Below are 16,000 nucleotides of genomic sequence, written 5' to 3' on the forward strand. Positions count from 1 at the left end.
ATTACTTATATACAAGTAATTGCTTAGTATGGTTCCTAGTGATCACTGTATGTATATGCAGCTGTTCATTATATTCCCTAGTAGTTACATTTGTAATATTCTGGGAGGTTCTGGGAGCTTCTGGTCCTGCAATATTTGAATAAGGCTTTTATGATTGGTTGATTCTTATTTCCAAATCTGAATGGAATTTTTTTACTATAATTTTTTTATTGTAGTATAAAAAGAGCTGATCCACATTGACTGTCATCTTTTTCTTTGTCTCTCCCTTCTGCTGCCAGCCTCTGCTCCTGCTACTGTCTGTTTTAGATGTTCTTTGATCTTTTAATGCTTAATAAAATTACCATGAAGCAACAATTTGTGCCTCTTTCCTGACTTTGTAAGTAAACTTGGATTAAAAACCTCTGAATCTAACAATAACATTCCCATATCAGATATGCACTGCATGGTTGAGCAAACAAAATGAAGTAGAATATCTATGATTTATTAATGAAATGCATTGAAATGCCATCAGTCTACAATAAGGCAGGATTCAATCTATTTCCCTCTTGTTGATCCACACATTGTGATGTATAGTAAGTCTTCAAAGCAAACTACTTGATGACAGCCAAAATGATTAAATGCTTCCTTGCTTTCCTATTATATCTAATGTGGGAGTGTGTGTGTGTATTTTTACCTGAATTCTTCTCCAGCAGTTGTTGCTTCCTTTTCTGTCTCTCCTGCTTTTCTTTCTCTGCCTTCTCTCTGGCCATCCTGACACGCCTCAGCTTTTCTTCTGCCTCTCGCTGCCTCATGTTTTCTTTAAAAGCTTGCTGCAGTAAAACAAAATTAAAAGAATCTTTAAAGAAAAAGTCAAATATGCCAAAAATAAATTGAGGAGTAATTAGAATATGAATGCTTTATGATTTCATTTAAGTGGCCCAAAGCAGCTGTCTTAATTATTGTTCTTAGTTTTCAAGACACCAAAGGGAAAATAGTTTGAAATTTGATTATTACTGGAAGGGAGCCTGTTATTTAAACTCAAGTAAATACAGTGGAGCAATCGACTATTCTCTGACCTTATGAAATATATTCTTAGTGGTCTTCTAACAATACATAATTAGTATTGATGGCAAATTAAAAACTGAAAATTAATCTGATAAATCTCTTTGGTAATAATACTGAAGTGTTATATTAGCAGAGCAAACAACCACTAATTGGTTTGTATGAACTTCATATTCCTCTTATTTAATTAATGTAGCATTACAAAAATTTTAATCTCAAAACAAAACTTGCAGCAAGGTAAATTTGAAATGTTTGTTGTTTCACATTCAAAGTGTTGCACTGTAAGAACATACCAAAAACATGGATCTGAAGTTACTGATCTCATTAAAAACTTCCTCTATTGTGACTTTCTTTGGATTGATAACAAAATAGTGCATCAGATCAAGGTAGAGCTTTTCCATGTTCTTATGCATGTTGGCCAGTTTATGATACACTTCACGGACATAACTGGCAAAACTGTGATTTTATTATTAAGGAAATATAGAGTTCCTGTTCAAAGAGAAAATTATATGCTTGTATTTTTCTAAGGTTTCTTTCACCCAAAATTATTTCGTTAATTTTTATTGGATTAACAGAAACAGAACTACTAAATATCATTGATACAAGACTAAGGTGAGAGTATTTCCACATCTTATAGAATGCAAGGTTTTAATAGCAGTGCTCACTTTTAATTACTTTAAATCCATCCTCTTCCTATCAAATATTCTGCACTCTCAATACAGTGTCCTTGAACCCAGCATCAGGGAAACAGTAAAACAAATGGATTCCAATCGTACTCCTCAGAACAATTACATTCTATATTTGTTGCATATCCCACCCTCCAGCTTGCTCTCACACAATGTTTGCTTAGTGTCAGATTTGTGTTCCATGAAGCATTTTGACCCACAAATTGCTGAATTATGGATACAAGAATCTCAAGAGGGTTACTGCAAACCTGCGTCTTTTGACCCTTCCAGGTGACAGACATTTGGTATTTGACATCTGGCTGTGGTGTGAACTGTGCTAGAACCTGTGTTCCAAGAGATATTGAACCATGTATATGCACTGCAAGGAAAGCTGGTATCTGACAAGTTCAGAAACTTCTGATGTGAGCTTGAGCAATCATGGGTCTCCACAGGACAAGAGGTTCCTGCACAGAGCAGGAATTGCAATTTACAAGGAAGATTCCTCCCTACAATATATCGTAACTAATAGAAGTACTTTAAACATAAAGTAATTATTTATATTATTAAACATCAACTAGCTTTTATTTCTATTCAGTCAGAGAATCTAATCAAAGATTTAATTTGGAGCAAACATAAAGAATGCCTCAATCAAAACATCTGCTGAGAAAGGACCAGAGGATAAAAAAAATCTTATTCCAAACGAGTTAGTCGTAAATTCTGAGTTCACAGATGTGCAATGAATTAAATTTGTTAAATTCTTTTCCATGAAGGTTGTAAAGTGGAATAAGTGTAGTCACATAAATCTTCCGTTGAATGGTGGCAAGCAGGTTACCTGCCCGAGAAGTATGAAGTTTCCTCCTCTAGGGTCAGAATCAGACTTATTATCATTGACATATGTGATCAAATTTGTTGCTTTCTGGAAGCACTACAATGCAAAGGCGACCTTATTGTCATTTGCACCAGTACAAGTATGCACAGGGAGAAGGGTCTACACCACGCAGGCGCATGACGCAGCGCGCCAAGGTTTAAAAAGAGGAATTTTCAACCGTTCTTGTTTCAGTCAAAGCAAGCAGCTGAGAAGGGAGTGAAGAAATCGGGTAGAAAAAGTTTTTTTTTTTAAACACTGCTCGGGGAGAAGAGTCTGCACTGCGCAGGCGCGTGACATAGCGCGCCAAGGTTTAAAAACAGACCACCATATACAGCCAGCAGCGTTGTGAGTGGGCAGCAGAGTGAGAGGGAGCAGAGTGGGACGGCTTTGGCTCAACAGGCTTCGGCGAGAACAGGCAGAGGCCAGGGTAGGTTCCGGTAAGTTTTTTGTCCAGATTGTTTAGAGTAGAGAGAATGCCAGGCAGGATGTTGGAATGCTCCTCTTGCAGGATGTGGGAAGTCAGAGAGACCTCTGGTGTCCCTGACAACGACACCTGCAAGAAGTGCATCCAGCTGCAGCTCCTAACAAACCGCATTAGGGAACTGGGGCAGGAACTGGATGACCTGCGGATCATTCGGGAGAATGAGGAGATTATAGATAGTAGCTACAGGGAAGTAGTTACACAAAAGGAGCGGAGCACAGGAAATTGGGACACTTTCAGGCGAGGGAAGAGGAAAGGGCAGGCAGAGCAGGGTTTCCCTGTGGCCATTCCCCTCAACAACAAGTATACCGCATTGGATGCTGTTGGGGGGGATGACTTACCTGGGATAAGATGCAGCAGCCAGATCTCTGGCACTGAGCCTGGTTCTGCAGTGCAGAAGGGAGGGTGGAAAAAGAGGAGAGCGGTAGGGATATGGGACTTGATAGTTAGAGGTGCAGATAGGAGGTTCTGTGGTCATGACAGAGAATCCAGGATGGTTTGTTGCCTCCCAGGTGCCAGGGTCAAGGATGTCTCTGATCACTTGCATGACATTCTGAAGTGGGAGGGTGATCAGCCAGTTGTCGTGGTGCACATCGGTACCAATGACATAGCAAGGAAGAGTGAGGAGGTCCTGGAGAGTGAGTATAGAGAGCTTGGTAGGAAGTTGAAAAGCAGGACCTTGAGGGTGGTAATCTCAGGATTGCTACCTGTGCTACGTGCCAGTGAGGGTAAGAATAGGATTCTCTGGAGGATGAACAAGTGGCTGAGGAATTGTGTAGGGGGCAGGGTTTCAGATTTCAGGATCATTGGGACCTCTTCTGGGGCAGGTGGGACCTGTACAAGAGAGATGGGTTGCACTTGAACTACAAGGGAACCAATATCCTTTCAGGGAGGTTTGTTAGCGCTATTGGGGAGGCTTTAAACTAGATTTGCAGGAGGATGGGAACCAGATTTCCAGAGCTGACAGTGTGGCTGGGGTGAAAATAAATGATGTTAAAAGTTCAAGCAAAGCTGCAAATAGAAAGGTTGTGAGTGGTGGTAAAAATCTACTGAGGTGTATATATTTCAATGCTAGCAGGATTGTGGGGAAGGTGGATGAGTTGAGGGCGTGGATTGACACGTGGAATTATGACCTTATAGCAATTAGTGAAACTTGGCTACAGGAGGGGCAGGACTGGCAGCTTAATATTCCAGGGTTCCGATGCTTCAGATGTGATAGAGGCAGAGGAATGAAAGGTGAGGGGGTAGCATTGCTTGTCAGGGAAAATGTTACAGCAGTGCTAAGGCAGGACAGATTAGAGGGCTTGTCCACTGAGTCCTTATGGGTGGAGCTGAGAAACAAGAAAGGTGTGGCCACATTAGTGGGGTTGTATTATAGACCACCCAATAGTCAGCGAGAATTGGAGGAGCAAATCTGCAGAGAGATAGCAGGAAACTGCAGGAAACATAAAGTTGTGGTGGTAGGGGATTTTAATTTTCCACATATTGATTGGGACTCCCATACTGTAAGCAGTCTAGATGGGTTAGAGTTTGTAAAATGTGTTCAGGAAAGTTTTCTAAATCAATATATAGAGGTACCAACTAGAGAGGATGCGAGATTAGATCTCCTATTAGGAAACGAGTTAGGACAAGTGACGGAAGTGTGTGAAGGGGAGCACTTTGGTTCCAGTGATCATAACACCATTAGCTTCAACTTGATCATGGATAAAGATAGATCTGGTCCTAGGGTTGAGGTTCTAAACTGGAAGAAGGCCAAATTTGAAGAAATGAGAAAGGATCTAAAAAGCGTGGATTGGGACAGGTTGTTCTCTGGCAAGAATGTGATTGGTAAGTGGGAAGCTTTCAAAGGAGAAATTTTGAGACTGCAGAGCATGTATGTTCCTGTCAGGATTAAAGGCAAAGTGAATAGGAATAAGGATCCTTGGTTCTCAAGGGATATTGCAACTCTGATAAAGAAGAAGAGAGTTGTATGAAATGTATAGGAAACATGGAGTAAATAAGGTGCTTGAGGAGTATAAAAAGTGCAAGAAAATACTTAAAAAGGAAACCAGGTGGGCTAAAAGAAGACATGAGGTTGCCTTGGCAGTCAAAGTGAAGGATAATCCAAAGAGTTTTTACAGGTATATTAAGAGTAAAAGGATTGTAAGGGATAAAATTGGGCCTCTTGAAGATCAGAGTGGTCAGCTATGTGTGGAACCAAAAGAAATGGGGGAGAACTTAAATAGGTTTTTTTGCATCTGTAACTACTAAGGAAACTGGCATGAAGTCTATGGAATTAAGGGAAACAAGTAGTGAGATTGTGGAAACTGTACAGATTGAAAAGGAGGAGGTGCTTGCTATCTTGAAGCAAATTAAAGTGGATAAATCCCCAGGACCTGACAGGGTATTTCTCCGGACCTTGAAGGAGACTAGTGTTGAAATTGCAGGGACCCTGGCAGATCTATTTAAAATGTTGGTGTCTACGGGTGAGGCGCCGGAGGATTGGAGAATGGCTCATGTTATTCCGTTGTTTAAAAAAGGATCAAAAAGTAATCCGGGAAATTATAGGCCGGTAAGTTTGACGACGGTAGTGGGTAAATTATTGAAGGGAGTACTAAGGGACAGAAACTACAAGTATTTGGATAGACAGGGACTTATTAGGGAGAGTCAACATGGCTTTGTGCATGGTAGGTCATGTTTGACCAATCTATTGGAGCTTTTCGAGGCGGTTACCAGGAAAGTGGATGATGGGAAGGCAGTGGATGTTGTCTACATGGACTTCAGTAAGGCCTTTGACAAGGTCCCGCATGGGAGGTTAGTCAGGAAAATTCAGTTGCTAGGTATACTTGGAGAGGTGGTAAATTGGATTAGACATTGGCTCAATGGGAGAAGCCAAAGAGTGGGAGTAGAGGATTGCTTCTCAGAGTGGAGGCCTGTATCCAGTGGTGTGCCACAGGGATCAGTGCTGGGTCCATTGTTATTTGTCATCTATATCAATGATCTGGATGATAATGTGGTAAATTGGATCAGCAAATTTGCTGATGATACAAAGATTGGAGGTGTAGTGGACAGTGAGGAAAGTTTTCAGAGCCTGAAGAGGGGCTTGGACCAGCTGGAAAAATGGGCTGAAAAATGGCAGATGGAGTTTCCAAGTGTGAGGTATTGCACTTGGAAGGACAAACCAAGGTAGAACATACAGGGTAAATGGTAAGGCACTAAGGAGTGCAGTGGAACAGAGGGATCTGGGAATACAGATACAAAATTCCCTAAAAGTGGCATCACAGATAGATAGGGTTGTAAAGAGAGGTTTTGGTACATTGGCCTTTATTAATCAAAGTATTGAGTATAAGAGCTGGAATGTTATGATGAGGTTGTATAAGGCACTGGTGAGGCCAGATCTGGAGAACTATGTTCAGTTTTTGGTCACCAAATTACAGGAAGGATACTAATAAGGTTGAAAGAGTGCAGAGAAGGTTTACAAGGATGTTGCCAGGACTTGAAAAACTCAGTTACAGAGAAAGGTTGAATAGGTTAGGACTTTATTCCCTGGAGCGTAGAAGAATGAGGGGAGATTTGATATAGATATATAAAATTATGATGGGTATAGATAGAGTGAATACAAGCAGGCTTTTTCCACTGAGGCAAGGGGAGAAAAAAACCAGAGGACATGGATTTAGGGTGGGGGGGGGGGGAAAGTTTAAAGGGAACATTAGGAGGGGGTTCTTCACACAGAGAGTGGTGGGAGTATGGAATGAGCTGCCAGACGAGGTGGTAAATGCGAGTTCTTTTTTAACATTTAAGAATAAATTGGACAGATACATGGATGGGAGGTATATGGAGGGATATGGTCCATGTGCAGGTCAGTGGGACTAGGCAGAAAATGGTTCGGCACAGCCAAGAAGGGCCAAAAGGCCTGTTTCTATGCTGTAGTTTTTCTATGGTTTCTCTATGCAATGAGAAACTTACTTCCAGCAGCACCACAGGCACATAACATCAAATAAGCAGCATTCATAAGAAAAATATAGGTTATACAACATTTTTACAAGGAAGAACACAATTAGAAAAAAAAACAAAAGTCAATTGGAGAGCAAAGTGATCAAAGTGGTGTCAGTGTTGCTCTACTGAGGTAGTGACTTGTGACTCGCAGGTTGGCATAAGAAAGTAACAGATGAAGGAAAGTAACTGTCCTTGAACCTGCTGGTGTGAGACTTCAGGCTTCGGTACCACCTGCCCAATGGTAGATGCAGGAACATAGCATGACCCAGATGGTAGGGATCTTTGATCATAGATCATGATGCAACCAATAGTACATTTGTAGAAGTTAATTAAGAGTATTTGGTAACATGCCAAAAGTCCTGAAACTTCTAAGCAAAGTTCTGGCGAAGCTTCTTTGTAAATGCATCTATATGCTGGGTCCAAGACAGGTAATCTGATATGTTAAAGCCCAAGAATTGAAATCTACGGAGCCTTGAGTCTCCTGTACCTTCTCCCTGATGGCAAAAGCAAGAAGAGAGTATGTATATCTTGGGTGGTGGGGTCCCTGGTGATTGATGCTGCTTTCCTGCGTCAATGTTTCATGTAGATGTGCTCAATGTTGGGGAGGCCGTTACCCATGATGGACTGGATCATATTCACTACCTTTTGTACAATTTTCCATTCAAAGGTACTGGTGTTTTTTCAAGCCAGTCAATATACTCTCTACTTTGTCAAAAGTTTTTGATATAATACTGAATCTTTGCAAACTCCTAAGAAAGTAGAGGAGCAGCTGGGCTTTGTCCGTAATTGCACTTATGTGCTGGGCCCAGGACAGGTCCTCCGAAATAATAACACCAAGGAATTCAAAGTTGCTGACCCTCTCCACCTCTGATCTATGGTGACATTAAGAGCTCAACAGTTCCATGTGCAGTAGAACAACAGTATGAATAATACACTGGTAATAAAGCATTCATATCTTGTTGGTAGAAATGGAACATTTCAACAATGCTGATGGTGAACTACAAAGCTCTGAATTAGTGGAACCCACATTCCAAGTCTACCTCCACTTACAATCTAATTTCCCAATGATTTCTGGGCAAAATTCAACAGAATCAACCTGCTTTGCTAAATATAATTCCCTTCAGTGGTACGCTAGCAGAGGGGTACTTTGCATATACAGTATGTATGCTACAGGTAGACATTAACTGCAATGTTGAATGTGGCTGTTCACAAGAAATGTCTTCTCTTTTCAGTAGTACTTGACTCAGAAGCTGCAGTTTCTGAAGCTCCAAAAGAAAGAAAAATCTGGCGGGAAATATGAGACAGTATCATCAGGAATGGACGGAACAAATAATACGAGCTAATCATCACTCTTAAATTGATTGCCTGCAAAAAAGATGTCCTTCTGCAAGGAAAACTCCAGAATATTCCACAAAGTTTACCTGAAATATCAAGAGGGAAGATTCTGAACAAGAATGAATTAATTGATTAAAAGACAGAAGTCTAAGTGATGTGCTGTCAAATTTGATATAATGGTGGATACAATTCACAGACAATGCTAAATTTTTATCACTCTCCTTTCAAATAATTGCCATTTTGATTTTTTAATGTTTGGACAGCAAATTCATGCTTTTTTCTTCCCTCCAGCATTGCAACATTTGCAAGGGAAGCAGGAATATCACTTTGAGGATGATACGCCTATGATTATATTTTTTGCAGAAGACACATACTTGCAAATAGTTTCTATTGATGGGGGAGGGGTGAGTTAAAATCATATGAAAGTATTAATGTGCTTATTGGGGCTATAAATTAATTGAGTTTTTTTTTAAACAAGCATATAAGGGGAAAGATTTTCCAGCAAACCTTTGGCATTGCAGGACTCCGGGATAGAAATTCATCATTAGTTACTTCCACAAAATATGCAACATAGCTTCAATTATACATGGTACATTGCTTCCTAAATTTACTCCCATTGTTTCCTTCCAGGACTACATGGCATAGTTAACTTAAACAAGTGAGAATAAATTTCTGTATACTGGTGTTCAAAATAAAAGGGAAAACTAATTTTAAAAATAACATTTTATAGCCTAACATAACTAAGTTTATTTTTGATAGCTAATTCATCTCCTTTAGGAGACCTGAACAATAAGATTTTGTAGCATGTTACAAAAGTATGTGATTAATTACTTAATAAAAAAGATCAGATAAATAACTGCATGCTTATTTTCCCCACAATTACCCACTAAATCATATCACCATTGGCTCTCAGCAGTGGGAGCACCCTAAATGAAAGAAAATGAATTTTTAAAAGGTGATAATAAATCAAACTTAATTAAAATAATGATTTATATAATTTTTAGAACTTGTTAATATTTAAGTGTGTAAAAACCATTTAAGATACATAAATGCAGAGGTTGCAACATTTCACAAGGCAATGTGGGGTAATACTGACCTAAATCTAGTCAAAATTTTATTTTCCTATATAGCTAAAAATAGATTGTATATAACTTTTTGCTTTGTATTCTGTTGTTTCCTTTTGAATAATTTTCCAGTCCAATGAAACCTATAAATGAAACAGAATGCAACTGGCCCGGATGGAATCCCTGCTCAGGGTAGCTAGTGGGAATATTTGCTGACATCCTGAACCCTTTCTTACTCTAATTAGAAGCTTTCATTTGCTTTATGAAGCGGATTTTTGATTCTTTTCTGAAGTTATACCATGAATAACCAATTGCTGAGATGTTTTACATATGACTTATGACTTTCTTGTGGACATACCATACTTGAGAGTGACACTTTGAGAGTGCTAGAGACCAAGATCATGCTTATTATAGACCAGTGAGCCTTACGTCTGTGGTGGGAAAGCTATTGGAAAAGATTCTTAGAGATAGGATCTATAGACATTTAGAGAATCACGGTCTGATCAGGGACAATCAGCATGGCTTTGTAAAGGGCAGATCGTGTCTAACAAGCCTGATAGAGTTCTTTGAGGAGGTGACCAGGCATATAGATGAGGGTAGTGCAGTGGATGTGATCTATATTGATTTTAGTAAGGCATTTGACAAGGTTCCACACGGTAGGCTTATTCAGAAAGTTAGAAGGCATGGGATCCAGGGAAGTTTGGCCAGGTGGGTTCAGAATTGGCTTGCCTGCAGAAGGCAGAGGATGGTGGTGGAGGGAGTACATTCCAATTGGAGGATTGTGATTAGTGGTGTCCCACAAGGATCTGTTCTCGGACCTCTACTTTTCGTGATTTTCATTAACGACCTGGATGTGGGGGTAGAAGGCTGGGTTGGCAAGTTTGCAGACGACACAAAGGTTGGTGGTGTTGTAGATAGTGTACAGGATTGTCAAAGATTGCAGAGTGACATCGATAGGATGCAGAAGTGGGCTGAGAAGTGGCAGATGGAGTTCAACCCGGAGAAGTGTGAGGTGGTACACTTTGGAAGGACAAACTCCAAGGCAGAGTACAAAGTAAATGGCAGGATACTTGGTAGTGTGGAGGAGCAGAGGGATCTCGGGGTATATGTCCACAGATCCCTGAAAGTTGCCTCACAGGTGGATAGGGTAGTTAAGAAAGCTTATGAGGTGTTAGCTTTCATAAGTCAAGGGATAGAGTTTAAGAGTCGCGATGTAATGATGCAGCTCTATAAAACACTGGTTAGGCCACACTTGGAGTACTGTGTCCAGTTCTGATCACCTCACTATAGGAAGGATGTGGAAGCATTAGAAAGGGTACAGAGGAGATTTACCAGGATGCTGCCTGGTTTAGAAAGTATGCATTATGATCAGAGATTAAGGGAGCTAGGGCTTTACTCTTTGGAGAGAAGGAGGATGAGAGGAGACAAGATAGAGGTGTACAAGATAATAAGAGGAATAGATAGAGTGGATAGCCAGCAACTCTTGCCCAGGGCACCACTGCTCAATACAAGAGGACATGGCTTTAAGGTAAGGGGTGGGAAGTTCAAGGGGGATATTAGAGGAAGGTTTTTTACTCAGAGAGTGGTTAGTGCGTGGAATGAACTGCCTGAGTCAGTGGTGGAGGCAGATACACTAGTGAAGTTTAAGAGACTACTAGACAGGTATATGGAGGAATTTAAGGTGGGGGCTTATATGGGAGGTAGGGTTTGAGGGTCGGCACAACATTGTGGGCCGAAGGGCCTGTACTGTGCTGTACTATTTTATTATTATCTATTCTATTATCAACCAACAATCAAAGATGCCTACCTATATCTTGTCTGCATCTTGGAAAATTTGACTATCAGCTCTTTTTCTTCTCCTTGCTTACATCAGAAACTAAAATGTGAGGATCTGGTACAAAAGGTGGCAGAAATACTGGACTGAGAAAATAAATCAGCTTCCACATGACTGCTTCAAGTTGGTGGGCTGGTCTATAATCAAGACCGCAACATCTAACCTAAATGATAAAGCCAATGCCACCATATAGACTTCATCAGTAATTGCGTACAGGACTGCATGTCAAAGAATGAAGGCTGCCATTTTGTAAAACTGTTCTTGTGGTTATCATTTTGTGAACTGGTTCTTGCTCAGGAATGGCTGATTATAGCAATTGGAAGTATACACAATGGGGTCCCTACCAATAATTTGCTGAACTAGAGAACATTGCTGAATAAGCAGCAGTTTGTGATCTCACTTGATAAGCTAGAAACTTCAGGCCCATGAAATGGGTAGCCTGTGGCCTGAAGTAGCCTAAGCTATGTGTTTGGCTGACCTGATCTGAACAAAAAAGTTACGCGAGGCACATGCCCTTATCTGGTGGATGAGCAATCAAGTAATGGTGCAGGTAGCTCTAGGGCTAGATCCAATGTCAGGCTGACACAGGCTAGCCAGAGCCAACAAAATTGAAACAGAACAGTTCAATCCAATAAGAAAGAGGATAAGAATGAAGGATTTCAAGCATAGAAGCAGCAAAACCTCCAGAGATCAACCATTGCCGAAGTACATGACCCCTCTTCAGGGATTTGAAGATTAGGCCTGGATCAAGAGTAATTCTTGGCCAATGTGAACTCCTATTTCTGGGTATTACCTTCACTATTCCTTGACTGCTAGGGAGGATCAAAGAAATCTAGTGTACAGATATTTAATTTTGTTTGACTTACCATGCTTGTTTCTAAATGAACCAATAAACCTAACAGACAGTTAATACAAATTCTCTTTGTGCTTAACCAGTCATTGTTGTCAAGGAAGAACACCTGCATCAAAAGCAAAGTCGGGCAGTATCACTTGCAACAGTGAATCCCGCCCTGATGACTCAATGCATTCTACGCTTGTTTCAAACAGAAGGTCAATGAAATGATGCTGCCTGCACTGGCCATCATTAATGTACCAGTCACCATAACAGAGACTACATCCCAACAACAAACCCACAGAATGCAACTGGCTCAGATGGAATCCCTGGCTGTATCCTCTGATCCTGCTCAGAGTAGCTAGTGGGAATATTTGCTGACATCCTGAACTCTTACCAACTCTAATTAGAAGTTCTCATTTGCTTTAAGAAGCCCATCATCATTCTGGTGGCAAAGACAAATTAGATAATGTGCTTTAGTAACTATTCTCTGATGGCTCTGACATCCATCATTGGGAAGAATTTCAACATAAACATATTAAGTCCAGGATCCCAGACAACTTCAACCCACTGCAATTTATTCACCACCACCATGTTGTGTGCCATAAAGTAGGTTCATGGCACACACCATCTTCCTGGCCCTACACTCATCGTTGGAACTTCTGGATAGCAAAGACAACTACGGTAGGCTACTATTTATTGACCATAGTTCTGCCTTCTACTCTTTTCCAAACTTCTAGAGCTATGACTCTGCAATCTCCTCTGCAACAGAATCCATGACTTCCTGACCAACAGACTACAATCAGTGAAGATAGAAGACAAGATCTCCTCCATGATTAACCTCAACACTGGTGCCACACAAAAGTGAATACTCAACCCTTTACTATACTCCCTATACACTCTAGTCTGTGTGGCCAAATTCTGCTCTAGGTCCATTTACAAGATTGCAAATGACACCACACTAGTGCACCATATCTCAAACGATGATGAGACAGAGTAGAAGGAAATAGAGAATTCAGCGATATGGTGTCCAGGCAACATCCTTTTCCTTGATGTTGGTATAACAGAGAAGCTAGTGAATGACTTCAGGAAGTGCAGTGTAGCACACATCACTGTCTGTATCAATAGCACTGAGGTGGAGATGGTTGAGAACTTCAAGTGTCTAGGTACAAGTATCACCAACAATTCCTCCCGGTCCAGCCATATGGACCCCTCTGAATCTCTGGGTTGTAAATGGTGTCATATATGTACTTCGATAATAAATTTACTTGAATCTTTGAACTTTTATTTTTATTTCAAACTGGCCTACAGCAGACTTCAAAGGACTGATTACCACACCAAATACAACAACACAAAGTACTGAGTATACACAGGGCAATCTCTATCCTTTCATTACCATCATTATGTGACGAGTCGTATGATTTGGGTGATCATGGTCTATGACCATGATTGTTCTTGGCAAATTCTACAGAAGTGGTTTGCCATTGCCCTCTTCTGAACTGTGTTTTTACGAGATGACCACTATCATCGCTCCTCAGAGATTGTCTGTCTAGCGTCAGTAGTCACATTACCAGGTCTTGTGATATGCACCACTTGCTCCTATCCTCGGGCGGAGGGGTGGGGGGTGGTGCTAAGCATGTGTTACACCTTACCCAAGGGTGACCTGCAGGATAGGAGAGGGAAGAAGCACCTTACACCTCCTTTGGTAGAGATACATCTCCACCCTGGCATTCTTTATTATCCCTAAATTGCATTGGACCCCTACATATTTCAAAGGACTCAAATTTCAAAAGTTCAAAGTTCAAAGATTCAAGTAAATTTATTATCGAAGTACATATATGACACCATTTACAACCCAGAGATTCATTTTCTTGCAAGCATACTCAATAAATCCAATAACCGTAACAGAATCAATGAAAGACCACACCAAGGTGGACAACCACTGTGCAAAAGGCAACAAAAAGGAAAAAAAAATTAAAAAACAACCAACCAATAAATTTGGAGAACATGAGATGACTTTTCACCTATGACTGCATTCCTGTACATGGTTCTAACTCCATAATCAAGTTCGCAGACAACACCACAGTGGTTGGCCTGATCAGAGGGGATGACGAGACAGCCTATAGGAATGGGGTCCAGCACCTGGACCTTAACACCCAGAAGATCAAGGAGATCATTGTGGACTTCAGGCAGGTCAGGAGTCACACTCACGTCCCCACCTACATCAACGGAGCTGTAGTGGAGCGTGTATCAAACTTCAAATTCCTTGGTATCCACATTTCCGAGGATCTCACCTGGTCCCTGAACTCCTCCATCCTGATCAGAAAGGCGCAACAGCGCCTTTATTTCCTGCAAAGCATCAAGAAAGCTCACCTCTGTCCCAGGATACTGACGGACTTTTACCACTGTACCATTGAGAGCATACTCACCAACTGAATCTTAGTGTGGAATGGCAATTGTCCCACATCGGACCGCAAAGCACTCCAGCGTGTGGTGAAAACTGCCCAGCGGATTATCGGCACCCAATTGCCCACCATTGAGAACATCTACCATAAACTGTCTGGGCAGGGTGAAAAGTATTATCAAGGATGTATCTCACACTAACCATGGACTTTTACTCTCCTCCCATCCAGTAGGCGCTACAGGAGCCTCCGCTCCCGCACCAGCAGGCACAGGAAGAGCTTCTTCCCTGAGGCTGTGACCCTGCTGAACCTCACATCACAGCGCTAAGAAGTATTGCACCCATATTGTACTGTCTCAGTACTTCTATATTTGTGTGATGCAGCATTCACTTTTTATTTGCAGTTACTTTGTAAATAACACTATTCTTTGCATTTCTGGTCAGATGCTAAATGCGTTTCATTGGCTTTGTATCTGTACTCGGCACAATGACAATAAAGTTGATTCTAATCTAATCCAATCGAATGAAGAGACCTTAGGTTATGGGAACAACCCAGTGATGGGGCAGATGAAATTGAGTAAGGTTACCCTCTGGTTCAAGACTCTGATGGTTGAGGGTAATAACTGTAGTAGTTAAGCTGCTGTCTTTTTCATGTATTTTAATTTCTTACCACAATGGTCAAGATCTGGACATCAGTATGAATATGGTTAAATATGTGCTGTACTTTTCAGTGTGCTCCTGCATATCCTACCCAGTGCAGAGAATGAAAACTGACTCTAATACTTTGCAAGGTTCTAGATGTGTCCTGAAATTGCCACAATATTTGCAGAGGAACAGAAGCCAACAAATGGGTTGCTCAAAGTCGGGAGATATTATTTTTAATCGCTCAACCATTGTATTTTGTCACTTTTCGCTGTTTGGTAACAATGAAAAAACCTCATGAGATTTTATGTATAAAAATTACGGCTGCCTCCGGGTCAAATAAAATGAATAAAATGTTACAATAAAAGAAACAGCAAGGTTAATACAGAATCAAAGAAACAATACATATCACCTATTGTACTTTCAGAAGATACCTAGCCATTTTTGTTGTCAACAGTTTGACCAGAAGACTATAAGGCTTAGGAATAGACTTTGCCATTTGGTTCATTGAGTCTGCTCCACCAGTCCATCATGATTGATTTATTATCCTTCTCAACCTCGTTCTCCTGCCTTCTCCCTCTAACCTGTGACACACTGACTAATCAAGAAACTATCAACCTCCACTTAAAATATATTCAACAGCTTGCCCTCTGCATGCATCCATAGTAATGAATTCGGCAGACTCACCGCCCTCTGGCTGAAGAAGTCACTCCCTAACACAGTTCTAAATAAACATTCCTCTATTCTGAGGCTGTGCCCTCTGGTCTTAGACTCACTCTATCTAGGCTTTTCAATATTTGATAGGTTTCAATGAGATTCCCCCTCATTCTTTTAAACACCAGGGAGTACAGGTTCAGAGCCA

The 16,000-nt window shown here is 40.9% G+C and overlaps 1 protein-coding gene across 1 annotated transcript in view; it reads right to left on the bottom strand.

Annotated features, from left to right (window-relative positions):
* The window catches only part of LOC134349446 (protein diaphanous homolog 3-like), a 576,191-nt gene that overhangs the window by 173,545 nt on the left and 386,646 nt on the right, over positions 1 to 16,000 (bottom strand). The window contains exons 24-25 of the mRNA XM_063053764.1: positions 1,335 to 1,498; positions 674 to 809 (exon numbers count right to left, since the gene is read on the bottom strand). Coding sequence (XP_062909834.1) covers positions 674 to 809; positions 1,335 to 1,498 — 300 coding nt within the window. The remainder of the gene's footprint in view (positions 1 to 673; positions 810 to 1,334; positions 1,499 to 16,000) is intronic.

This window comes from Mobula hypostoma, chromosome 7 (genome assembly GCF_963921235.1).
Source record: "Mobula hypostoma chromosome 7, sMobHyp1.1, whole genome shotgun sequence".
NCBI classification, from domain to species: Eukaryota; Metazoa; Chordata; class Chondrichthyes; order Myliobatiformes; family Myliobatidae; genus Mobula; species Mobula hypostoma.